Genomic DNA, 27,834 nt, shown 5'->3' on the forward strand with positions numbered 1-27,834 from the left:
CAATGCAGTTCACAGTCATATGTTATATTTGATTCTAAATGTTGGGGGAATAAACCACACACTAAGTCTGATCAGCTGCAAAGATGGGAGCCTTTAAATTCTGTTAGGACAACTGTGCAAAAAAAAAAAAATGTATAACTCATCTGCTTGCTTACATTCTGACTGGCTGTGTTTGGCTTCTGCGGAGTAGAACTATACATTATCTTCGTAATTCCTGTTCCTCTGTTTAATGAACATGTATGCATGTATGTACACACACGCACATATGAAAATGAGGTAATTTGGGAGATGCACTTTTTGGGAGTGGGAAAGGATGCATCTTACACATGGGCAGAAATGTCAGGAAAGGCAGTGACAAAGGAAGGCAGAGGGTGGAAGGGGACGAGGAAGGAAAAGGTGGCTAGCAGTGGCAGGGAGCCTGCCCAGCAGGACTGAGGGACCGAGTCTGAAGGACAAGAAGGGCAGGGAGAATGGGGGTGGCCACCGATTCCGCAGGTCTGGAAAGACCCTGCCCCAGTCAGGACCCCCCAAAGCTGGGGAAGCTCAGGAGAAAGGCTTGGGATGGGATGGGAAACAGTGGGCAGTGAGGCAGGGGCCAGGTAGAGGGGATTAGGCCCGGGAACCAAGGGAGAGCTCAGAAAGAAAAGAAAACAACGCGATCACGGAGAAGGTAGAATATGAAATTGAGGAGCGGAGAGGGAATGCCAGGGAAGGAGGCCGCAGCCACATCCTGCCCAGCGCCTGCAGCCTGCCCAGGAGCTTGGACTCCATTCTAAGAGATGAGGAGGCCTTGAGGAATTTTTGGCAGGGATGTTAACGTTCTGAGCTATATTCCTGGAAATACCAAGTGCAATTAACAGCTATTTATTCCAAGAGTCCAGATGGGAGCTGATGCTGAAAGCCTGAATTGCAGTGAGGGCATTTGAGGTGAAACCAGAAACGAGTTCGAAAGATATTAACATAAAGCTGGTAGAATTATATTTCAACAAAATCTGTCGCGTTTAAGAGAATGAAAGTTGGTATGGCCCCAGGCAGCCAGGTGGGTTCCTGGGCTTTGGGAGTCAGGATGGGAAGGGAAAGGGGCAGTCTTCTCCGTGTGGCTCAGCCACCGCTGTCTCAGGCGCTTTGCCCTGTCCTCATGCAAACTGCATGGCGCTAATAGAAAGGTGGACTCACTTAACGTCACCCGGGGATGTCACTGAGAAGAGGCTAGAAGCCGGAAGTGGCTGAGGAGATGGCAGGGACTGAGAAGTGGGGATGGACCGTTTCCCCAGGGTGAGGAAGAGCAGTTAGCAGGGGAGAGCGGACGACAGGGGACTCTTCAAAGCAACCGTGTCCTGTGACGTTTCTTCCTCTGCAAATGTCAACTTAAATCATCCTTGCTATGCTGCATTTCACCAACAAGACTAGTTCCAGTGAAGCCTTGATTTTCCTATAACATAGAAGTTACAGAATTTTTTTTTTTTTTTTTTTTTTTTGTAGAGACAGAGTCTCACTTTATGGCCCTCGGTAGAGTGCTATGGCCTCACGCAGCTCACAGCAACCTCCAACTCCTTGGCTTAAGCGATTCTCTTGCCTCAGCCTCCCGAGTAGCTGGGACTACAGGCACCCGCCACAACGCCCGGCTATTTTTTGGTTTTCAGTTTAGCTATTTTTTGGTTTTCAGTTTAGCCAGGGCCGGGTTTGAACCCGCCACCCTCGGTATATGGGGCCGGCGCCTTACCGACTGAGCCACAGGCACCGCCCAGAATTTTTTTTTTTTTTTTTGAAACAGTCTCACTCTATTGCCTTTGGTAGAGTGCCATGGTAGCATAGCTCACAGCAACCTCAAACTTTTGGTTTGGACTAAGCAATCCTCTTGTCTCAGCCTTCCAAGGAGCTGGGACTCCAGGTGCCTGCCATAATGCCCAGCTATTGTTTAGAGACGGAGTCTCCTTCTTGCTCAGGCTGGTCTCGAACTCCTGAGCTCTGGCAATCTACCTACCTAGGCCTCCCAAAGTGCTAGGATTACAGACATGAGTCACCGCACCTGGCCTCAAATAGAAAACTCTTATAGCTGGTTTGCAGAAGATGAGGAAGATGAATACTGGTAATTATTTCAATAGTTGAAATTACTTATGTATCAGAAATAGACCACTGGTTTTCCCAAGGCCCACATTATAACCAATTTTTCATGTAAATTTAGTCTAGTATTAATGATAGGGCACCGTGCATAAGGTTGCTTTTATAATATTTATGTAAAATACCGGTAATTGTGATGAACGTTGATTATAATTTGGAAAATTAGTTGTGATGGTTATATATGATATGCATGTTGGTAAAATACCTTTCCTTTTAAAGGCCAACTAATGTCTCAATTAATAAAGGTTGAAGCAAAATAGAATTTAAAACTAAGCTATTACAGTTATTTTCTTCTCAATGGATTACCTGCCCTGGAAAGTCCCTAGAAATGGTTAGGGATTAAACACTTTTGGGGTAGCAATAGCATTCTGGGAGGTACAGTAGAGAGAACATCTGATTCTACGATGAAGGACAAATGGTAGTTTTCCACTTAATTTGCTTGAACTCGAAGGGCAGAATGAATAAGACAGGAGGGGCCTGGCTTCTGGCTATGACAGATCTGTGCCACCAAATGGCTCAAGGCCCTGGGATGAGTATTTAAATTCTCTGGGCCTTAGTGCTCCTATCTGTAATCCACCAGTGACCAGAGAAGCACTGCAGGATAATGTGAGGATTCAGAGTCCTAATGTCAGTTAAAGCTTTGGCTCTATATCTGGTACCAAACATGTGCTCAATATTTATGAGATGTTAACCATAGCTATGATTAGTTGGGGGATTTTTCAAACAAATCCAATTAATAACAACATCAAGCATATCATCACCCACTAATACAACTACCCGCAAATGCTTCATTCTAAGCCATGGCAGTCTTAGATGGGCAGGTAATGTCCCTGGCCTAAGGACCAGCACTGAGGCACTCAGTAAAGATTTGGTAGGTGAATGAAGTTCACAACTAAACAAATACAGGTTATTATAAAGTCCAATCTCTATGCCTTTTTCCTGCCCCTTATCATTTTTGTGCATTAGAGGATAAATGTCACCTCCATGCACAGGGTAATTTGTGAAGTGACTCTCTGAGAGCCATTGTCGTCATCATCGTTATTTTAAACTTGCCGCTTTCACTTGAGAGATTTCAATTACCGCTCAAAAAAGTGTGGAGGAAAAACCTTATAAGCCACTTTTAGTTCCCCGTTTTTCTTTCACACAAAAATAGTTATTCCTGTTTTGAAATTACCATTTACTGATATCATCCCCCAAGCTAGAGAGGGCTGCTGAAGTCCACTGCTATCTTTTAATGTAAGTAGTTTCCGGATACATAATATTTAAAGGGAAGATATGAATTCTGTGTCAGGATATGAATCAGACTATCCAGGGGGAAAGGAACAGGTCTGGGAAAGGGAGGAACATTTTTTCCCAGACATCTTACCTTGGGTTTAAATGTTTAACTAAATAAATGTTACCTATTTTAAAAAACACACATTTTAAGGTATTAGGACAGAGGAAAAAAAGTTATAAAATGATGGAATTTGGGGAAAAGAGAGAAAATGCAAATTCACCCAGAAGGCCACTTTTGAATTTTCCTTCTGCTTTTATTCTTCCCTAAGACTGGATTATGGACACTAAATTCACCTGTATAGTTAACCCCGTTCTACATAACAACAACAGATCCATATGAATTGGATCAAGTGAACATGGCTGGTCTGTAATGCAATCAAACAGCTTAACCAGGATATAGAGTTAGGGCTCTATTTACTTAACACTAACAGCGTTGATGCCCTTACCAGGAACTTTCGTAAGCAGCCTAACTCTTTGAATCCTCATGAAATCCCTAAGCGGATACTATTGATATTATACATACATTTTACAGATATGAAAATTGAGGCAAAAGGTTGTTAAATTCCATAAAGACACAAAGCTATTCAGTGATGTACTGGATTTGAATCCAGGCGGTTTGGTTTTCAGCTTCACGCCCTTAATCACTGCTCACATGTAAATTATAATTGGATTTCTAACTAATGACTACAATTGGGCCACCTCTTATGGACAGGTGCACTTCTTGTTAGTAAACCTTTTTACTGGAAGTATGTTAAATGTATGGTTATATTTTTTAAAATACAGTGGGGTTTTTTTTGGGGGGGTTGTTTGATTTTTTTCATTTGAGACAGAATGTCATTCCGTTGCCTTGGGTAGAGGGCCAGGATGTCATAGCTCACAGCAACCTTGAACTCTTATGCACAAGGACTCTTCTTGCCTCAGCTTCCTGAGTAGCTGGAACTAGAGGCACCCACCATGACCCCGAGGTATTTTTTTTTTTTTTTTAGTAGAGAGAGGGTCTTGCTCTTGCTCAGGCTGGTCTTAAACTCCTACGCACAGCAATCTGCCCTCTGCCGCCTCCCAGCATGCTAGGATCACGGGTATGAGGTACCACCCCACTGCCTTAAAATACAATGTGATTAGATTCTTTTCAGCAAATTGTGTGGACTTGTAGTGGAACGCCAACAGCACTTATACGCCAGGGTCTTGCTGTTCAGGTGTGCATTCTGATACAATTTCTAGTGCCACAGTAGATTTAATTCACAGCTCTCAATTAGAAAGTGTGAATTTTTAGACTAAGGAGTAGTTTATACCTACAAAAAGCTCTGAGAAACAGATGATCAAGGACTCATTAATCTGCTAAATAAATGATTCAAAATCTGGAGAGTTATAACCCTGGCTTCCATCAATTTGTTTTTGGTTTTCTAATAATGTCATATAAAATTGTTATTTTTATCTTTTGCTTTGTTTTAGGATTTCATCAAGGGTCTTTCCATTTTGCTCCGGGGGACAGTACAAGAAAAACTCAACTGGGCATTTAATTTGTATGACATAAATAAAGATGGCTACATCACTAAAGAGGTAAGAAATGCCTCCCCAACACAGCTACGACTGGGACCATTTTCATTTCCTGACTTTAAAATGTGAAACAATTGCAATTGATGTGAAAATAGTTGTTTTTTTTCTTCAGGAAATCCAAAATATTTTATGTGGTGGATGAGAGATATATTATAATAAAAAATTTGGAATGGATAGGGATAGTTTATGGTAAATCTCCAAAGTAAACATATAACATAGAAGGGTTGTTTCCTATTTGTTTCCTATTGGGATATTAATGAATGTTGTGGTTGGAATCAGATGGAAGAAAAATGCATCTAAACCGTGGTGGAATGTTTGGCCTGAAACCTTTGTTTCTCCCCACATCATGTGATCAATAAGGAAATACAATTTTACAACCATATGGATTGTGGAATGTCTTGAGGAATGGTGTTTTACACCACACTTCGAGGCAGACTATCTGAAAAGAAAAACTCACAAACCAGATTAAGACACTCATATCCAAGGTTTATTAAACCAACTGAGGCTGGCCCTGTGGCTTATACCTGTAAGCCCAGCACTCCGACAGGCCGAGGCAAGTAGATTGCTTGAGCTCAAGAAATCGAGACCAGCCTGAGCAAGGGTGACACCCTGTCTCTACTAAAAATAAAAAACTAGCCAGTCTGTAGTGCCAGCTACTGGGGAGGCTGAGGCAAGAGCTTTGCTCAAGCCCAACAGTTTGAGGTTGCTGTGAGCTGTGATGCCATTGCACTCTACTGGGGGCAAGAAAGTGAGACTCTGTCTCAAAAAAATTAAAACACAATGAAAAGCAAAAGGAAGAGGATGGGTGGATTGATCACAGCTATAGTGGAGTGCAAGTGGGGGGAAGGGCCACACGCCTTGAATTTGAGCATGTTCAGTGTTCCCGTGTCCTGTCTCTCTCTCTGCTTCACTATCCTTCTCCAGAGCTGAATTTTGAGCAAGGGGCCCCACAGTCGAAAGGTCCATAGCCAATGACAAGCACTTGCTCTATCAGAGAGACATGGGGGCAAAAGTAGTCATGGGTTTTGTGTTTCCTGAACAGAGGACGCATGGGGCAGAAAGGGCATTACAGACTGGTGCCAAATTACGACCTCATGACCATTACATGTTCACGTACGTGGAGCGCATCCTGCATAGTTCGCCTTCCTGTGTGGTCTGTTATCCAGATGCCTGAGCAATATTAAGTATCTCTTGGTCCTTCAATTCACTTCTAGCCAGTTCATGAATTCTATGTCCGGCAACTTCTTGCTATTTATCTATACTCAAAACATCTAAAAGGTTTTACCTATTTTATAAATTATAAGCTACCTTATCATTTACAACAGAATTGAATACTCTAGAAGTAAATATATATTATTAACAGATCTATATTATCAACCTAATCCAGAGACTTTTAATATAAAACAAATACAAGACAATAAATAGGAATGTCTAAGTAATTAGATATTATTTGTGCTCTCATAAGAATGAAAATGACGAGGCAAAAACTAGATTTTGTTTTATTAAAAAATTGGTAAAATGTTAAAGTGTTTCTGAGGGCCAAAATATTTCATGGATTACTTCTTTAGTTTAAGCCATAGTAGGAAAAAAAAATAACAATGCCTGTTCTAACAAGCTTCAAGACTCACCAGCTAATTTCAGTAAGTCTAAAAGGCGTTTATCTTATGCTCAATATATTTCCTTCTCAATCAAAGGAAATTAATCACCACATAGAACAAAGACAGTCTACGCAATGCTTATGGAAATCCAAATATCAAATCAGAGTATTTATTTCCTAATCATATTAGATACATGGAAACCTGCTTCATTTTGAAACCAAGATCAGAATTGATTCTTACATTCTTATTCTGGTGCATTTAAAGCAGAAAATGATGTGTTGCCTTTTTCTTTGGGACAACCAAGTTTCTAATGAAGAAGCAAAGGAAAATCAAAAATTTTAGATTAATTTGATTTAAGTCCAATCTTCTGAGATTGGTTTCTTCATACGTTGTGTGTAGCCTTACGAGAGCGTCTTTTACTTTCCAGGAAATGCTTGACATTATGAAAGCCATCTACGACATGATGGGGAAGTGCACGTATCCCGTCCTCAAAGAAGACGCCCCCAGACAACACGTGGAAACATTTTTCCAGGTAGAAAATAAAATAAAAATCAAGGCGTCATAAGAGCAAATTTCCTGATATTTGAAAAGCACCATGATGATTCAAAAGAATGCAAAGGAGATTACCACCCTAGTAATCTACGGACTTCAATTTTGAATTTAACAGTGATAACTGCACTGATGGAACATTCCCTGTGTTCCAGATAGAACACTAAGCAATTCTCGTGTTTCCCAAGTTTTTTCTTTTCATTCAATTCTTACGAGTGTAAATCCCCATTAACCTGATTTTATAGATGGGAAGAGTAAGGCAAGTGTCAGCAAGTCCCTTGAGCTTTGTCTTACCTAGAAGGCAAGATTTTACCTGGAGCAGAGAAATTCGGATCCTCACCACATTACTTTGAACAAGGAATAGTCTAAAAAGGTTTGCCACATGATTCTTCTAGGAAACTACTAGGTTCTGCCATGATGCAGTTTCTCCACGTAAAACAACCACTTGGGCTTCTCTTCAATAGCTTCAGCTAATTTGGTTCAGTTGTAAGGGTATCATGATCTAAGTCTGGGGTTGGGCGCGGTGGCTCACGTCTGCAATTCCAGCACTCTGGGAGGCCGAGGCAAGTGGATAGCTGGAGCTCATGAGTTCAGAGTGAGACCCCCATCTCTTAAAATAGCCAGGCGTTGTGACAGGTGTCTGTAGTCCCAGCTACTTGGGAGGCTGAGACAAGGGGAGCACTTGAGCCCCAGAGTCTGCTGTGGGCTATGACGCCATGGCACTCTGCAAAGTGAGACTCTGTCTCAAAAAAAAAAAAAAGATGTAAGTCTGAATAACATTTTTTTGTATTGTTCTTTTCTTCCTAAACAGAAAATGGACAAAAATAGAGATGGGGTCGTTACTATAGATGAGTTCATTGAAAGTTGCCAAAAAGTAAGTAACGGAAGTAAAACAACCGTCTCTTTTGATTTCCTAATACCTAGAGTGAGTATTGCCAGCTAGCCCCCATGAACTGAGCAAAGTATAAAGGTCATATGCCTGAGACCACCCTTCTACAGCAGGAAGAATGAGCTTAGCACCCCGAAAACAAGCAATATATTATACCCTCAACCACACAGCAGCAGAACGCTTACCACGGGGCAGGCTGCAAAGCCCTGGTGATAGAAAAGTTCCACACATACTGTGTTTTTATTCCCCAAATCCTTTAGAGGATATTCATCATTGAAGATAAAACACATATGTAAGATTTGAATTGCTCTTTTCCCAGACTTGGCATATGACGTGTATTTCACCTAAAATATCTCCATAGATTGAGAATTCCCAGACAGCCAAGTGTGAATCATAGGCCAAGATTATACCTGATTCCTAAGAGAAATATCATTGCTTTAGTGTCTATGGACAAGAAATGGCTTTTTGTAGCACAGTGGTTACAGCACCAGCCACATACACCCAGGCAGGCGGGTTCGGGCCCAGCCCAGGCCAACAATGACAACTGCAACCAAAAAATAGTCGGGTGTTGTGGCGGGCACCTGTAGTCCCAGCTACTTGGGAGGCTGAGGCAAGAGAATCGCTTACACCCATGAGTTTGAGGTTGCTGTGAGCTGTGACATCACAGCACTCTATGGAGGGCGACAAAGTGAGACTCTGTCTCAAAAAAAAAAAAAAAAATGGCTTTTTGGCTAAACTCAGTAATGGTCTCCAGCAGCAAAAGATCTATGGAAAATTTTCTCAGAAGAGAAATCTGGGTAGTTGCTTGTTACCTTGGAAACTGAGGTTAGCTTACTTAGAATTACTCAACTTAATGTGTGGCTGGAACCACAATTAAGACTTTTTAATATATAAAATCAACACATTGTACCCCACATGTGCATAAATGTATTCATAATCTACGTGTATATGACTTAATAATGAAAAAAATAACTAACCCCTTAGCCCTTGGCAACCACCATTCCACTTTCTGTGTCTATAATTTTGTGCACTCTGACAACCTCATGTAATTGGAATCATAAAGTATTTAAAAAGAAAAAGATAATCATGGACACAAAAAGTCTGTTGGTGCTTCAGCTTTTCTTTCTTTTTAAATTTTTGCTCAACTTTCCTGATGCCTGCTTCTTTCTCAACTTGAATTTCGAGCTGGTAGTCATCTTTGAGAGAATGAACTTGGTGATATAAGTGATTTTGTTTCTAGCAGCGGAAGCCACTGTTGGCTCACCCACCATTTACCCTTTCTATAAACAGCTCACTGCCATTCACACACAACTGGCTAGTGCTCCAAAGATACCCAAAGTCCCCTTAGCCCATTCCTAAGGAATGTGCTAAACTGAAGGCAGCCACTGGGCAATTTCTCCCAGCAAATATTTTTTCTGGCATTCATATAGATCTAACCATAATTAGTGGAGAGAGATGTGATTACCGCAAACCTTTTCCTCTTTCTTACTGCCCTACCCTGCCTCCCAAGCCTCAACCTCGTCCTCAGGGAGCGCTGGCTATTAGCTCCCCACACACCCTGTTTCCTCACACGTGTATAAAAGTCGCTATGATTTGGCCTGTGATCTACCTGCCAAATTTCTCATTTTTCACTTTGACTCACCTCTGCGCCTCCCTTCTGTGGAAAATGGACAGAACGGCATTGACATTTGCAAACACTTAGTATTTGAGCTTTTGGCATAGGTAGTTGGCGGGAAGCAGCGATACTGGGGGGGCACAATGGTGTACTTCTCCTTATCAATACGCTGAATGTTATTCCTGTTTTTCCCTCCAGGATGAAAACATAATGCGCTCCATGCAACTCTTCGAAAATGTGATTTAACTTGTCAGATAGATCCTCAACCCAACAGACAAATGTGAACTATTCTGCCACACTTAAAGTTGGAGCTACCACTCCTAGCATAGATTGCTGAGCTTTACACTGAAGCATATTATGCAAATAAGCTTTGTTTTAATATGAAGCAATCCCTCAAAGATTTGTTTTCCAGTTATAATAAATTTGCATCCTTTTCATAATGCCACTGAGTTCATGGAATGTTCTATCTCATTTCATACTCTGTGAATATTCAAAAGTAATAGAATCTGGCATCTAGTTTTGTTGATTCTTTCGCCATGGGATTATTCAGGCTTTCACTATCAGTGATTTTAAAATATTGGTGGTTTTTGCTACTCATTTGTATGTATTCAGTCCTAAGGTTTTAAATGGTTTTCTAAGATGTTGACATCTGAATTTAATTTCCAGAAATTAATTTTCATGTTTGTATGCTATAATTCCATTTATATAATTTAAGTAAACAAGATGAGTACAACTAAAAAAAGAACCCAAACTCCCAAGTTTCTACAGATTTGCCACCATCTGTTAAAGACATTAATTTATCTGCCATTTTTAAGACCATTTAACAATTGGTTTATTAACAGATATCAGCATATGCCTAACAAAACTTTAGTAAGCACGTCTTAATTTTCCATAATACAAATTACAGTGAAGGCCTGCGTTAACATAATTTTGAATTTGTTCAGTCTTACAGGCTGTTTTCTATTGTGTCACTAAGTGGAAGCTCAGAAGGCATGAAACAAAGCAAGGATGTTTACAGATCTACGCAAAGGGTCAGGGCATCTGTCCTACAGTGCACAGCAGTGCCTGGTAACAAGTAACCCTTGACAGCCATGAAAGGCTAATTCCATCCTCTCTCCCTGATGTCCATACAGCATGTTTATATGTCAAGCCATTCAGGGACAAAGAGACCTTGGCTGTCCCGATGCCTACTAGGAACAAACAGCAAGTACAATTCACTCTGAAAGCACCAGTGACTCCCTTCCATTGAGAACTACTACCAAGACTTAGTAGATGAGTGTAGGTGCTGAACAACTCAGCTTCATTTATTACATCATGATTTAGCTCATCATAAAACTCCAACAATCCAGATTCTAATGATCTTCAGCAAGACCACACAGTTGCCACATTACTGAAAATTCACACTCCTTCTCTGTTCTGTAGAAACATCACCAAGACGGAGAGGCGACAGTAGGAGGAAATTTGCAACGGTCTTTTGCAACACTAAATCAGGTATCTATTCTGGTGTAGAGATAGGATGTTGAACGCTGCCCTGCTATCACCAGTGTAGAAATTAAGAGTAGTACAATACATGTACACTGAAATTTGCCATCATGTGTTTGTGTAAACTCAATGTGCACATTTTGTATTTCAAAAAGAAAAAATAAAAGCAAAATAAAATGTTTATAACTCTACTGTCTGTGATAGATCTTCATTCTAACAAATTTTGCAATTATGAGATTAAATACATTACTTTTTTCTTAGGACGTTTTTAAGATTGTAGACATCTTTGGATGGTGCTAAGTAAAAGGAACAGCAAGGCTGTGGCGCAGGCAGCCTGAGGCTCAGACAGGTAGTAGTCACCTGAGAAGGAGCAGCAGACGAAGGGCCCGGACAGCACCCACACTCTGGGCAGGAGCATTTCTGCACTGAGACTCCTCAGAGATTATCTGTACCCTTTCAAGTTACGGCCCTGAGCCTATCTGAAATGAGAATTGCAGAGGTCACTCTAGGCATATAGGGGGGATAGAGCAAGGAAAGGGCATTTCTTCATATTTCTGGGGTACAAGGGTGTTGACCCTATTGGTAAGACTGATCTCTCACCCCATCCTTTCCAAGTATTCATCTGCTGTGGATTTGATGGGGCTACTCAATTCTGTACGGCTACTTTTCTTGCCCGTAAGATGACAGAAGGTCTTACACCTGTTTTCTATTTCTCTTCCTCTACTCCTTTTTTGCAGAATAATCTATAGTTAGCTTCCCCTACATCAAATTCAGAGCTACCTTGTAAATTATGTCTTAAAGTTATTCTAAAAAAAAAAAAAAACTGTTAAATATAAGGAAGCAAAACAAAATCACTGAATGTGTGGAAGTTTCGAGATTTTAATTTCTGAACATCTTTATGTGCATATCTGTATTGATGACTATGAAATGCAAAAATAACATTTACTTAAATACAGTTCACCCCTAAAGTTTAGGTAGTTTTAAAAAGTTGTAATAACAACATATTTGTAATAGAATTTACAGTTGAAAACAATTTCTTAAACTAGAATACTGTGGAAAGAAATTTTTCCAAGCATTCTACATTATAAAACACATATTTACAACCGATTAAGTGTATTCACAAATGTTTGTGTACTATTTTAAATTTCTATAGCACTGATAAATATAAAACCCAAGAAATGACAAAGCATCTACAAAAGTAAGTGCACAGCTACGAACTGATCACAAAGAGGATGTGATGAACAAAAGGTGCTGGGTAATAAATACAAACATACCTTGTGAACACCACAATGGCTCTTCAAACAAATGACAAAAGTATAAAAAATAAACCCCACAAAATTTTACTACTGTAGAACTTCTTTCCTTTATTAACTGTTCTTTTTTGTTGAAGAATAACTTTTACTATGATCCAGTGTCCACTCATCTTAACCTAGTAAATAATAAATGGTGGTTGTGATTTACAGAAGAATAAAATGAACTGTTTGAATAAAGGTTCCATGGCTCCCACCTCAGTGTCTGACACAAGCCCCCAGGTAGTAAGATGATTTTTCTTGGCTCCCTTCTTCAACAGCAAATGGAACAATATGTTGGAATTTTAGATTTGATGATGATGATGCTTCCCTGTCAACAGAAAAAAAATTGACATTATCAGTAATATGCAGAGAGTTCCCCTAGTAGGTATGATATTTGCAGCTACATGTCTAAAAAGTGTCTAAAACTCAAAATGAACAAAAAGGGATGAGAACAAAATGATGGAATAAGGCACAGCTTTCTGTAGGTTAAATAAAATATAGGTTTTGATGATTTTTTAAAAGTATCTAACTAAAAAAGTCATTAGAAGCCAGACTACCAATATTTAAATTCAGCTTTTGTCACGTCCTTAATCAAACCTGGTCTAACTACTTCTCTGGACCTCGGTTTCTTGATAATAACAAAATCTACCTCTGAAGATTCTGAAGATTAAAGGAGTTTAATGTCTAACAGCACTCAGCAGAGCACCGTCCACATACTAAGTTCTCACATACTCAAAAGACTGAGGCAAGTGTGTGTATGTGTCTCTCAAGACTAATGCACATATCAGAAAAAATTAAATCAGGCTAAGAACGAACTGAGTTCAATTTAAGGCAGGCAGTGCAAAAATCAGCACTCAGAAAGGCATACAGTGATTGTGTAACATTTTTGTTCCTCAGAGGTTCAATGTATGGTTGTGATAGACACAAACCTTAAGAAACGTGGAGCTGCAACACTAAGAGCAAAGCTTTTTAAAGATATATTTTTACATTTAAAGAAAAAGGAACACAGAAGTTTTTAAATTGCTGGAAGAGAAAGAAGGGTATTCATCAATTTTACAAAAGATTAGAAAATACCAAGAAGGCACAATAATAATTCGGGCAAGAGAAAGTCTTTGATATGTAATTGCAATAAAAAATTTTACCACTCTTTTATTATTATTAAAATACTATGTAGGGCATAAGGAGGGAATAAGAAGGAGTAAGAAGAAAACATACTGAATGGCCATCATAACTACAAAATCTTTTTTTTAATTCTGTATTAGCAAGGCTCAAAGCTAATGAAACTGAGTGGCTCTAAAAGAAAAATTCACTATTTCTGAAACTATACCTTCTGTATTCCCTCTCTAAATCTCTGTGGGCTATTTCTAATCTTTATTTATGTCAACACACAACCCCATAAAATGTAACATACTGGGCATGTCCCTTTTTACCTGTCTCACTTCCTGTATTGGTCCTTTCAGATTGAAAGGTCGTGCATCATTATTTAGCATCTACTCGCTTTTCACAGCGGAAGAAAGGGCAAACACATTGCATCAAATTTTGAGAATAGCAAGCGCATTTCTGCTGAGAAGGGAACACGGGATTAACTAGCGGAGGGTCATGCAATCTTCTCAACAAGGTGCCTGAAAGCCAATTCTCTGCTCAGGACCAACACAACAAAGAGAATCATTATCCAGCAGGCTTAGGGACTCCTATCAACTTTAAGTGTTCATCATGGAAAGGATATAATCAACATACAAAGTCACTGAAATCGGTCAATTAGGTCATTAAGGCAAAACAGAAATTGTCTGCCATTTTAAATTGCATACAATCACAGATTTTCTTATGATTAATTCCTTTAGAAAGTACCTAGAATGAAACTAGGTTCTGCAATGGTTAAGATAATTGCCTGCAATTCTATCACTAACATAGATTAAATGTAACATCCCAAAACAAGAATCCTTTACAGAAATGGGGTGTCCATAAAGTTCACATACAATAAAAATAGACAGATTTTATGGACACCCTGTATTTTAAGATTAAATAACCTGAATACTTCTCTTAAGTAATAAAAATTCAATTAACCTAATGATTTGAAACAACATAGCAATGAAATCCCCCATATTCTTGGCCCATGAAAAGTTAGAATAATCATCTGAACTATTCTGGAGTGTGTGTGTGTGCCCAAGAGCATATGTAAGATCATGCTATGATTCATCCGCATACAAACAAACAGTGCAGTCACTGGGTATTCATTCAATCTTTCTTTAAAAATAGATTCTAAATTTTGAGGCATAAAAGATGGCAGATGAAATGGAAAAATGCATCTCTCTTCAGTGAGCTCTAAGTTAATCCTTCGGTTTTGTGAATTTACCAACAGTCAAAACAAAAGTATCTGAAGTGCTTTAAAGAAAAAAGAATCTAACTCTGTACCACACAGACTGCCAGACAGTGAGCATCATGAAAGTTTGAAAGCTTTGCATTTCTGCAACCTGGGTTTGACTCCCAGTGCTTGAAAATGGTGACCTGGTCAGGATAGAAATTCTGAGCTGTAAAATCAAAAGAACAGTATTAACTTCACACAGCTACTGGACTTGTAGTTAAAATGAAATTTTTAAATGAAATAGCGTGTGTATGTTAAATATAGTCAATTTTGTAATATGACTAAAAGTAAAAAAGAAAAAATGGTGACTTAAGGAGTAACGTTGTACTCACGCTTCCACCATGCTGCTCTAGCTTTTGCAACGCATCGGTGATGGGCTCTTTGAATTTCTTGTCCATTAGTCTCTTGGATAGCTTTTAACGTAAGATTGGAGGCAAAATGAAATGATTTGGAAAAGTAACAATGTTCACCACTTACGTAAGTAAAATTTCATAAATTTTTCTTAATTTTGCTTTCAATTTATTTTTATTTCAAGAAATACTGTAACTGCAGACCCTGCCCAAACTGGGCCTACTCTATGGATAGTAAAATGCCAAGTCACAACAGAGCTAAAAACTGCACATCATGTAGCCCGGGCATGCACAACAGAAAAAGCCCTGAAGTTTAATGACACATGGAACAAATGATTCTTTCCCTCTGAGCCAAGACCAGGTTATGACCAGAACATGAATGCTGGAACTCTTTCTTAAGTAAGAAGCCCACTGGCCCAAAAGATCTAAGGCCACAATCCACAAATATTCAAATTTGAAGCCCTCCAATCAAAGCCTGTCAAAACAACATTCCGCAATCATTTCCCTTGCCCTCCAAGCCCATAAACCTGCCACTGGATCCAACTGCTCCTATCCCCCTGCTGACCACTTTTGCAATAAAGCTTTTCTTTTCTCAAAAGCTGGTACCACAACAGTATTGACCTCTGTGTACACTGTATAGGGACTCTGTTTGCTTGATAACAATACGAATCCAGTAAAATCTGGTACATTATGCTATCTGAAGTTAAGTTTTCTATGAAATAGCATACTTTTCCATTCTGTAGCAAGCATTTAGAGGACTATGTTAGAAAGTTAAGTCTCTGAAACATGTATTTTCCTACATTAAAAAGGGAAAAAAGGACAAAGAACAGAGCATTTATATGAATAATCCAGTAACAGTGACAGAGAGAAGAATCAAACTAGAAAACACAAGACCCCCTATCCCAGCTTACTTCCTCAGTGAGCCTAAATTGGAAAGGTAGAGCCACAATCAAAACACCGGCCTCAGCTCTGAACTACAGAACAATGCAGGCAGAGAGATCCCAGCTGTGGATGGTCCTGGCCAGAACTTTAATGTTTACAGCAGTGAACAATATAGGATTACCCTTGCTTAAACAAAGTCTGGCCCTTACCCTTAGCTCACAGATGACAACTTCTAAACTCTCTGAACATCCTGCCAGATAAGCCTAACTGTGTTAACCTGGGGGCTTTGGGCCACACAAGACACTCTGTACTAAGAATGTGATTTATGTTGGGGCCTCAGGATGCAGGGTACCAGCTTGACCGACTTCTGGAGAAGTTGTAAAGTCAACTACACAGCCTCACAGTTAGGCCTGCATGGCAGACCACAGTAAAAATCCTGGATATTGGAGCTCAAGTGAGCTTCTCCGGCTGGCAATGCTCCCAGCACGTTACCACGCATTGTCGCTGGAAGATGTAAGCACTCCACTGGGAGAGGACAACAGGAAGCTCCACGCCTCCTCTCCCCTGGACACACTGTTGCACCTCTGACCTTTGGCTGATTTCAATCTTTATGTTTTTGACCCAATAAACTACAAGGAATAACACTTTTTCTGAGTCCCACAAGTCTTTCTTGCAAATTGTTAAACCTAAGGGTAGTCTCGGGGCACCCAGTGTATATCAGGAAGAGTTTCTCCTGCAATGCAATTTACAGATTCACTAAAACACTCACAATTAAAAACAAACAAAAAAGATGAAAAACATAACTTTAATAAAACATAAGAGAGGCATGAGCATTGCTCTCAATTCATAGCTAGTCAGCATAAGACCATTATTTACGTTTATTAATTCTTTTCATTCAACTTTTGAAAAATTTTTATTATAACCCTAAACTTTGCTCATGTAGGCATTTTCCATTAAAAAATATTAAAGAGAATGCCCTTCATTAATAAAATGTTTTATGAATGACTAGATTTAACCTTTATATTTTTTTTGGTTAGGATTATGAGGTGTTTTTAAGGTTTTGAGTTATTTCAAAGTTATTTCAAAATAATCTGAAGCCATCGAATCATGAAGAGACATAGATGGTTCATGGTTCATAGACACAACCCCTCTCTAATCCTGCAGTACTTACACTTGTAAGCAGATGCTTCAGATGGTCATTTAGACAAGGGCCAACAATGACACTTAACTGTACCAGGGCATTCAATCCTCTTTCAAACACTTCATCATCTGAATGGACCTGCAGGGTTATTGAGTTGGGAGCGTAGACATAATGGGGAAAAGCAAAGGGAAGGGGAGATGGGTTAGAGAAAAGGGTGAGCAGGTGGGAAAAAGAATGTGATTAAACTTAAAATCAGAAGATAATCAGCAAAATACAGATGGTAAAACATAACCCTCAATGCAGGACCTTTAGAAACATTAGGCATTAATTTAAATATATCTAGCATACAGAAAGGATAATTTGAGGTTCATCACTTTCTCTAATTACTCAAGATGTCCCTTTTTTCCTTCAGTGTGTGCTCTAAAGCTATCTTCAAGGATAGCTTGCACCGAATAACAGTGGTGTAATTCTGCATATATGTCAAAACCACAGATAAAGGACTAATTTCCAAATGGTATGAAAGGAAAAAAGGCATAAAGCACTTTAAATATATTATAGCTTTCTTTTCTATTGTGTGTTTTGAAATAGAAAGCACAATGAAATAAATGACTTACCAGAGCTGCCTTTAGCACTGGGATCAGTCTAGGGAGCAAGGGAACAGTTTTTTCTGGAGCACCAGTGACCAGAAGTAATTCTCTAAAACCTTCCTTTGACACAAAGGTATATGGATGTTTAGTCTCTCTCAGACCCTGCCAAAAACAAAACCAAAACAAATCAAAACAAAAACACTAATTTGTTATGCTAATAACAGAAAAATTAAATCCTTACTAGCTTAAGCAAAAATCCAAAATTTGATCATTACTGTTTTCCTAATCATGATATACAAGTACAATTGCAGCAATTCCAATTTCAATGCCATTGAGAAACTGGGGAACGAAGGACATATGGTGGTCCCTCTGTATTTGAGGGAGACTGACTCCAGTACCTCATGGATATTACAATCCGTGGATGCTCAAGTCCTTTATATAAAATGGCATAACCCAGGCACATGTTCTCCTATACTTTAAATCTCCCTAGATACTTATAATATCTAATACAATGCAAATGCTATATAAGTAGTTGTTACACTGTTATTTGCATTATTTTTATTGTATTTTTGTAGTTTCTTTTTTAAAATAGTTTTTTTTTTTTTATGTTATGCTACTTTTTTTTTTTTTAAATTTTTTTATTAAATCATAATTGTATACAATGATATGATTATGGGGCATCATACACTCACTTCATAAACCATTTGACACATTTTTATCACAGTGGTTAACATAGCCTTTCCGGCGTTATCTCAGTTACTGTGCCAAAACATTTACATTCTACATTTACCAAGTTTCGCAAATACCCCTGTAATATGCACCACAGGTGTGATCCCACCGATCCCCCTCCCTCTACCCACCCCCCCCTTTTGCATTTGGCTGAATCTATGAATGTGAAATCCACAAAAAGGGAGGGCTGACTCTATCCACAGAAAGGAAAGGAAGGTAGAAAAAAATAGTGAAAGAACAGAAAAAAGAAAGGAGAGACAACAAAAAATAAAGAAAATGAAAAAGAAAACAAAGTAGGAGGGAAGAAAAAAGCAGAAACCAAAAGGGGAAAAAGGAAGGTAAATAAAAACGGAGAAAAATGGAGGGAAAAACCTTTATTAAAACAATAAAAAAACTTGCAGGTACTCTCATACACTCTGAAAGCACACCAAATTAGTCTAAACTGAATTTACAACCACTACTTTATGAATGCATAACTATTGGATTCCCTGCATTTACTATGATTTGAAACTTAGTGAGTTTCTAAAATATATTTCCTTCATATTTCAATATTTTATACTTATTTAGAAGGCAGCTATTGTACCATGTGCAAAAAAGCACTGCAAAATTTTCGATATCATTTTTAACATTGGAATGAAATATGAAAATACGAAAAAAAGACATGTGGAGTGGACATTATTTCTTGTTTTCACCCTAAATGCATCAGAAACAACTGCTACTCTTTTATGATTGAACCAACCACTGAGAGTCAAGATAAAAGAGCCACCTAAGTTTTCTTGAAGAGAGAAAGCAAAACAAAAAAAGCAACAGCAAACTCTTTAAGTCTGCGAAGTAAATAAGTATTTACTGTGAAATCTGCAAAGTAAGTAAGTATTTATTGTGAAGTAAGTAAGTATAATCAGCTGCAAAGTTATGCTCAGAAACACTAATTTTGAACTCATTAATTCCCTAGACTGGACTATCTGCCATAGGGACTGAGCATTTCTTCTCCCTGATGCTATCATGCTTTCAAAAACTATGCTGCCCAACACATGGGCAGCAAATGGGATTTACCGACAAAATAACACGTAATGCAATTGTAAAGTATTTTTCCCCCATAAACGTGACAGACGAATGGCATATTTACCTCAGCTAAAGTAATAAGAAGAGGATCAAATGGAAGATTTTCAGGAGGACATTCCCACTGTAATCTGTGTTTTACTGAACCATGTATCAATCTAAAATACAAAAGTCAACGTCACGGGAAAACACATTAAAACAAAATCAGGTGACACACCTACTTTTGGTAGAGTATAGCCATTATCAAGACTGTCTTGTAACATGTAGAGATACTGTGACTTCAAAAGATACTGCGAGAACATTTTACAAAGAAGGTCTGTAATCCCACCAGCGCTCACTCTTCCAGCAAAACTGCCTGGTAACCCCACATGTGTCAAGTCACAGCTGGTGCTGAAACATGTTGCTACCTCTGGACATTAATACTCATGTTCCAGGTGGTATCTTTCAGTCATAAATCACAATACAATGGGTAACCCACAGAAAATGAAAAATGCTATCAAAATAGAAGAAGAAAAAATGTTTTATAAACAACATTGCTTTCAGATAAAGATCAGTTAACCTAAACACTGAGAAGGTAGAACAGGTTTTACCCCAGGTTTGGTAAGTTTTATATATGAAAACACCCGAGAAATAATCCTCACAATCACATCAGAGAACTTATCCATCACACTGAATGTCCCTTCCTGTTCCTTTGTGAGGCTCTTGACTTCTTCACTCCTCCAAAGACTCACTTTCATAATATCAAGATGTCTCTGTAACACTGTTTTTACATTTACAACAATAAATTGCTGAGGGGGGTTGTTAACAAGTTTAAAATAGGGCTTCAATTCATGATAGAAATGTAAAATATTAATAACAATAAATTGAAGAATTTTTCTTGAGCTGCTTTTTCACTCCAAATCAAAAAATACCACTTAAAAACTACATTTCTTAAATTTGGGGGGAAAGTTGTGATTATTTTTTCCACAATGAAAATAAAATTTTCTATTGTCTAGAATCCGCTAAAATTAGACAATACTGTGAAGAAATGAATGCTTCTCAGTAATAGTTCTTAAAATGATATCACACTATTAGTAATCTACATTGTTTCTTTAAAATAGCTCTTGTATCTGACTAGAAAGGCAGCTAAAATCATACTGAAAACAAAAACAATATGTCCTTATTAAGAAATATAAATATTTTCACTAAGTTCAAGTTTTCATTTTACCAACAAAATAGGATTTTTTCTAGTTTCAACTTGCTCAAGCCTGTGAATGCATAAACTGATTGTTTTCTAAAATGGCTCATTCAATCTCTTAAATTACTTGGCTTTTACTTATCACCTATCTCAGTAACATCCAGGGGCCTATAAGTAAATAAGTCACCTTTCCTTCAACCTAATAAATAAAAATTTCAATCCATTTAAATTTAATAAAGAATTGATTTTACGCAATTATTCTGAATAACATAGCCAGGTAAAAGCTGTATTTTTTACCTGCATGGTATACCTCCTTTAGAGTAAATAGCTGCAAAAGCAGAAGGGGCTCGTGACTGCTCAGCAAACTGAAATTAAAGAAACGAAAATATTACCATCCTCACCCTTATGATAGCTAATCACTTCTAATCCTGCTTTTCTCAGGTAAAATCCTTAAGTTATCTCCCAAAACTTTCCTTAATTTTTACTAAAACTTAAGATGGGGTCCATTAAACATTATTAACTGAAAAAATTTTTCTTTAAAAATAAGAAAAAGAATTAAAGTATCACCACCATAAACTCTCTCAACCAAATACAAGAAAAAGGTGGTAGCAAGGGGCTATCAGGGCCTTCTTCAGATGTTCAATTTCCTTGACACTGTGATTCTTTATAGAAAGAGGCAAAGAAACACAGGTGCTCAAACTGTTTTTCATTTTTTTTTTATAAATTCAGACACTCTTTTTGCCCTCCCATAGTCCACCAAATCCTTGTTTAACTATCTGCCACATTCCATCTGCCATAAAAGTCAGCCAAGAGCCCCAGTCACTGTCACAGTCCCTCTTCAGAGGCTGACACCACTGTCATCTTACCCGACCAAAAGTGCCCACCATGCAGCAGTGCCTGACGGTGTCACACAGAGGTGTTTACTTTTGGATAATTCACTATCTACACACTTACGCTTTATGCACTTTTATGTGCATACATGTCGTGTTTATTAAACCTGATCATACTGCAGTGAGAGGGCAAAAGGCGGCTAGTACCGAAGAGTTAGGATTTCTGGTGGAGCTAATTTACAGACTATAGAGGGATGGTCAGAGATCTTTATGCAACTATAAAAGCATGTAAATCATCTATGGCAACAAAATACAAGTTTATTCATTTATTCATTTTATTAGGAAGTGAAACAACATACTAAATAAAAAGTAAAGCCAATATGCAATTTATTTTATGTTCATCAATGCTCATCAATGAATGTGACAGGAAATACCCAAACTGCCACCTTCTCACCCCCACACTCACATATGCATGTTATCAGCTCGGTTCTTCATCATGATTACTACAGGCCCTTCCTTCATCTTTAGCTCAAAACTGCTGTCTCAGCATTCAGAACAGTTCAACAGAGCACTAAATGCCTATTACTTTGAAAAATCTACTGACTTAGGAATCATTTTGGACCTACCGGGTTAATTGTTTTAGGGTTAAGTTTATCACTCGGTCGAGGATGAAGTTTTCTTGCAGACTCTGGTGAACTGGTTGATGAGGAGGATTTGCTTTGCTGAATTATAGTCTTGTGTTTTATTTGTGCACTTGACAATGTCCTTTCATCACAGTTGCCTGGACAAAACAGAACATCAACAAAAAGAGGTGAAAGCAAAAAATTTCACCCTGCACTTGTATCTACAAGGAATGAGTCATTAACAAACTTGGCCTCTTCTCTTAACAAGAAATTATTTTGTTTCTGTACCTGTTACTCTGTTTCTCAACTGTGTACTTCCAGGACACTCTGATCTCTGCATTGCCTCTCTTTTACTCCTACAGAGAAATGAAACTTGATTTCAAAATCTGTTTGGAGGAGTATTCATTATCAATAGAAAGCCGTTTATAAACTTAGGCAGATTATCTAACCTCCTATGCATCGACTTCCTGACCCCCTCAACTACAGCCTATCAAGGCTGTTCTGGAGGACCAAATAAGCTGTTCTGACCTGTAAAGTTGCTCCCTCACTAAATACTGGTTCGCTTTCCCCTCTTGCACAACTGCCTATTCTGCTAAGGGGAGGACTCCAGTTCATACCCCAAGATTTCTTGCTTAAATCAATTTCGAAACTTGTATCTCTAAGAAGAAAAATAAACATAGATGTATGTACACACATTAGCTCATACACACCCAGACTCATGTACCCAATTGCCTGCTGGTATTTTGGGCCTAACTCCGTTCCCAACGTCCATGCAGCCTTTCCTCATCTTCTCGGTTTCTCGAATGCGCGCGTCTACAGCACCGTTTACCCCGCTTCCTCCTCCTTTCTTCTTGATGACTCTCACTTCCTTAACACTGTAGTTATTATTACACCTTTAATACAGTTGACTCCCCTCAACTACAGTGTAAGATAGTCCCCTAAGCTTTAGGAACTAAGGGAATAGGGGACAGGTGAAGGACAGCTGAAGTCCTCTTCCACTTCCAAATGACAGCTTTTCAAATATTTGAGAACACTGACTCTTAACTCCTTTGTTTCACTTCAGAACTCAGTGTATATAGGATAAACTCTAATATTTTCTCCAAAAATTCCTCACATGAGATGACTTTAATCTACTTGACAAATTAAAAATCTTCAAAAGGAGAACACTTAAATTCTACTTAATAAAATTTAACCCGATAATACAGGGTATCTATAAAGTTCACGTGCAATTTAAAATAGTGTGCAATTTACAAAAATGCACACAAACTTTATGGGCACCCTGTATTTCAAAGGTAATGCCCAGATTAACATCTGGTATTATGCAAAGGTAAACTTAAATGTAAGACTGCTTCTGAACACAGATGTTAATTTCAGTTTTCCTGACTTAATACATTGACCTCATTTTCTTATCTCACTACAAGCAGATGATTTACTTCCAATATACACTTTCCCTTTATCCCCAAGGTATTTTCTAGTACTATATTAAAATCTCACTAGATTTGTCAGATAATATTCTAAAATAAGCTAAGACAAGCTTTAAATATGTTAACCTACTATCACACTTCTATGACCATCCCACAAAGTTTTACTATTGTATCTGACCTCTGTTTTGAGACACTCCTGGAGCAGGATCATACAAGTTTCTGTTGGAAAGAAAGAAATCCATGCACCAGTTCCTCTCTTCTATAACTGTGGACAGTTACAGGAACTACTCTTAAGAATTGATGAAGTCTAACAGAAATACATCTAAGATGATATTTGTATAATGGGTGGCATATGATAAGTGTTCTATGAGTTTTAGCTAGTTATTTTGTTTACAATGGTACAAAGTGTTTTTTTTAAGTATTAGCATTAACAATAACATGGTCAATTTGACTAAATATTTCCTTCTTTTCAAAAAATTTGGTTTAACACTGAGTTAGATCAATTTGAAGATCAGTTTAATTCAATTTCTTTTGATCATCAAGTCAACTGTAATAGCTCTCATTGATGAAAGAGAGGACTATAAACGTAAGAAGTTTAAGTCAGCCACATCAAATCATGATACACTTTTCAGTACTACCAACCAACTCTGCAGAAGTTTTTGATAGAATTTTACAGCTTAATTATTTTTGCATCGAAAAGTTGTTCCTATAATTTGCCAATGGGAAAGTACTGCATTGTATTTTGAAAATGTTAAAAAAGTCACCAAAACTCTTCATGTGAAAGAAATTTAAATTATAAATGATAGAAAATTTAGCTACCAAAGTTCCTAAGTATGCAGGACAGTTTCTTCTGTTTGTTTTTTGAAACAAGTCTCAATTTGTCACCCTCAGGAGCGTTGGGGTGTCATAGCTCACAGCAACCTCAAACTCCTGGGTTCAAACTCTTGCCTCTGCCTCCCAAGTAGCTGGGACTACAGGCGGCTCCCACAAAGCTTGGCTATTTTTAGAGACTAGGCCTCACTCTGGCTCAGGCTGGTCTCAAACTCATGAGCTCAGGTAATCCACCTACCACAGCCTCCCAGTGTTGGGATTACAGGCGTGAACCACTGCACTCGGTCTTGAAGATAATTTTTACGTACAATATAGTTATGTGATTTTCAGCAACAAAGGCATGCAATGGTGCAAACATATCTGTGTTTCAAAACATTGAGTTTGTTTTTCCCCCAATTACTTTTTCACCTGTTAAAATTATTCCTTTCTACCTTAGGGACAAATTACAGTCAAATTTTGCTGTTGCTGTTTTGTTATGTGTGTGTGTATTATTTGAGAATACTGCAGAGGTACAAATGTTTTGGGTTAATAAATTGTGGTGTATGTACACCATGGAATATTATGCAGCCTTGAAGAAAGATGGAGACTTTACCTCTTTCGTGTTTACATGGATGGAGCTGGAACATATTCTTCTTAGTGAAGTATCTCAAGAATGGAAGAAAAAGTATCCAAGGTACTCAGCCCTACTAGGAAACTAATTTATGGCTTTCATATGAAAGCTGTAACCCAGTTATAACCTAAGAATATAGGGAAGGGGGAGAGGGAGGGGAGGGATGGGGGAGAATGGGCGGAGGGAGGGTGATTGGTGGGATTACACCTGTGGTGCATCTTATAAGGGTACATGTGAAATTTAGTAAATGTAGAATATAAATGTCTTAACGCAATAACTAAGAAAATGCCAGGAAGGCTATGTTAACCAGTGTGATGAAAATGTGTCAAACTGTTTATAAAACCAGTGTATGGTGCCCCATGATCGCATTAATGTACACAGCTATGATTTAATAATAAAAAAAAAAAATGTTTTGGGTTACATGGATTGACAGTTGGCCTTCTTGATCTACAAGTTCTGCATGGGTGGATTCACCTAAACAAGAATACTAAGGGAGAAGCAACCCGGGGAGTCTCCTGTCAATTTTGGTATCTACCTAGAAAGGAAGGCACAGTGGGTGTGCTGGAACCAATCTCCATTGAATACTAAGTGACTATTTTAATTTTTAAAAATAATATCAACCTAATAGCATACCACTGACAAGCATGGACACAGTATGAGTTACTGTGGGAGAAAATGCTTAATTCATTTTACCCTCAACAACTTTTTTAGTGTTTTATCAGTAAATACCATGTGGAGAATGTTATAAATGGGTAATGATGGGGAGAAGCGTCAACTTCTCTGTTGACAACTGTCAAAAACAACTGTCATAAACATTACATTATCAAGGTCATCCATAATTCTATTACAAAGCAATACAAAGATTCTAATTAGACACTATAATCTATAAACCCACTTAACCTGAAATACCTAAACTATACGACAATATCAGCAAACAAACCAAACAGGGTCCTTCACTGAAACCTACATTTCTCCCATGGGTATTGTTGGTCACCTACAAGATACTTTTCGACATCTCTCTGAATGCCAGGAGAGCATATTTTCTACTTTCTATTATTGTTTAGATGGCTCATACATTCTCTTTCTTTCCCTATATGTACTTTTTGTCTCCCACACCTAGCTTTTCAGACCACTGAACCAAACTGCTTAATTCTCAGGGTCAAAGGCCATATTTTCTTCCTACTCTCTAATCCAGGGTCTAGAAAATTGCAAAAGTGTAATAGGCACCCCACTAAAGCCATGTTTCATTGCTAAAGCGCCTTCAATTTCCAAAGAATAGAGATAGATCCAAAGAGCCAGTATTAAGGATCTTAAAATCTACTTTCCATCTGCCCAGCCTCCGCATCCTTCCCCATCATGCACTTCCAAATACCTAAGATCAGTTCGGGGCCAGAGTGTTGTCAAAGTTACAAAATGAGAGAGACAGAAAAAAAAAATAGATTAAAAAAAGAGATTTAAAAGAAGGTAGGAGGACGCGGCCTGCTTGAGGCCAAGGAAGGCTACTCTGGACCAAAACCGGACCACAAGGGAGGAGGTCCTCCCAGCGCTCAGGTTCCCAAGGGTCCTTAGCAACGAGATTCTGCGGCCCTAGAAACAGACCGGCAAGAACGCCGGCTCCGCCGAGAAAGCGCCGATGGGATACCTGCACGTGCGGTCCCCAGCTCCCGGCACCAGTTCCTAGCGCGCCGGTCTCCCGCCGCGACCCAGCTGCCGCCCCGGCGGGGCTCCGGTCCAGCGGTGGGTCAGCTCTCACCCTCCGTTCCAGCCACCGACCTCAGGAGCGGGGGAAACGAGGCTCGGCGCGACTCGCGCCTCCGGACCTGCCGCGCCTCTCAGTGACGTCAGACGCTCTCTGCGTCCTCTCAGCCAATAGCAGACAGTCGCCGAGGCCTGTGGAAGAGCGTTGCCGCGGCGACCGGGCGCCGGGAGTTCAAAGGGCAGCTCGCGAGCTGCTGGCGCCGTCTATAGGACGCTGGGCCCCTGGGGCGCGGTCTTTTCGGAACTAGAGTCCTGGGAGCAGGCGTGGTAACCGGCTCCCGGTCCCCAGCGCCTTGGCTTGTCTGCAGCCCACGTGCCTAACTCTTAACGCTTCTTTCTCTCATATAGTATTCATAGTTCTCCAGCTGTCCTGCATGTGATCCTCTGAGAGCTGAAGACTGTCAGACTCCTGCCCAGGAGTCTTCAGGGGTGAAAGCCAAACCACCTGCCTGCCCAGCTGAGGAATCTCATGGTAGCTTCTCGTCCTAGCTGGCCCGTTCTCAGCCCAGCAGTGGAAATTCGTTTCCTGTCGTATTTACTAATCCACAATAGAATCCGTATTTTTAATAGTGAAAAGCACTAGTTTTTTGTGCTCTGGATTATTATAACTGATCTTGCAGGAAAATTAATGACCTTTTTCAAGTTTACTAGGAACAGTTTAGGTTGTCATAGTAAAATGCCCAAGTCCTTTAGGCCTGTCCACTGCACTCTTAGCTAGCATCCTCTTTTGTTGCCATCCCAAAGCCTTAACTTATGCTGAGATAATAAACTGTACACATGGCAGTGTCTGAACACTCCAGGCGTGTAATCCTCCTAGGCTCCTGTAGGTTCTTTCTTACTACCTGGTGGTGAGTTTCTTCAGAGTAAGAATCCTCTCCTCCCTTTTATTTCTCCAGCTTCAGGCATAGTAGTAGGTATTCTGTAAATGCTGTTTGCATGAATAAAATATATGAATAAATTCTATATCGAATTCCTCTAATGTTCTGTGAACCCTAAATACAAATCTTATCTTAATTTTGAAATTTATCAGGATGTATTTGCCTCTCTTCGCCACTAGACTGAAACTGTCTTCCTCGTTTTTCTATCCCCAGTG

At 39.0% G+C, this 27,834-nt stretch overlaps 2 protein-coding genes across 7 annotated transcripts in view; one reads left to right on the forward strand and one right to left on the reverse strand.

Moving 5' to 3' along the window:
- Positions 1–10,481, forward strand: part of KCNIP4 (potassium voltage-gated channel interacting protein 4) — a 460,638-nt gene extending 450,157 nt beyond the window's left edge. For all 5 annotated transcript variants that reach the window (XM_053577830.1, XM_053577832.1, XM_053577833.1 and 2 more), the window contains exons 5-8: positions 4,849–4,956; positions 6,979–7,083; positions 7,912–7,974; positions 9,803–10,481. In XM_053577830.1, the coding sequence (XP_053433805.1) occupies positions 4,849–4,956; positions 6,979–7,083; positions 7,912–7,974; positions 9,803–9,850 (324 nt within the window). In that variant the 3' untranslated portion in view covers positions 9,851–10,481. The remainder of the gene's footprint in view (positions 1–4,848; positions 4,957–6,978; positions 7,084–7,911; positions 7,975–9,802) is intronic.
- A 149-nt stretch (positions 10,482–10,630) lies between these two features.
- Positions 10,631–26,805, reverse strand: PACRGL (parkin coregulated like). Of its 2 annotated transcripts, XM_053577826.1 has the most exons (9): positions 26,626–26,805; positions 22,407–22,474; positions 22,122–22,276; positions 20,963–21,030; positions 19,556–19,646; positions 17,728–17,862; positions 17,144–17,251; positions 15,073–15,153; positions 10,631–12,706 (listed from the first exon to the last, which is right to left on the reverse strand). In XM_053577826.1, the coding sequence occupies exons 2-9, from the start codon at positions 22,456–22,458 to the stop codon at positions 12,650–12,652; spliced, it is 747 nt and encodes a 248-aa protein (XP_053433801.1). In that variant the 5' UTR covers positions 22,459–22,474; positions 26,626–26,805; the 3' UTR covers positions 10,631–12,649. The 2 variants fall into 2 exon arrangements, with proteins under 2 accessions (XP_053433801.1, XP_053433802.1); XM_053577827.1 differs by lacking the exon at positions 15,073–15,153.
- Positions 26,806–27,834: the final 1,029 nt, after the last annotated feature.

The sequence above is a fragment of the Nycticebus coucang genome, chromosome 23 (assembly GCF_027406575.1).
Source record: "Nycticebus coucang isolate mNycCou1 chromosome 23, mNycCou1.pri, whole genome shotgun sequence".
NCBI lineage: Eukaryota > Metazoa > Chordata > Mammalia > Primates > Lorisidae > Nycticebus > Nycticebus coucang.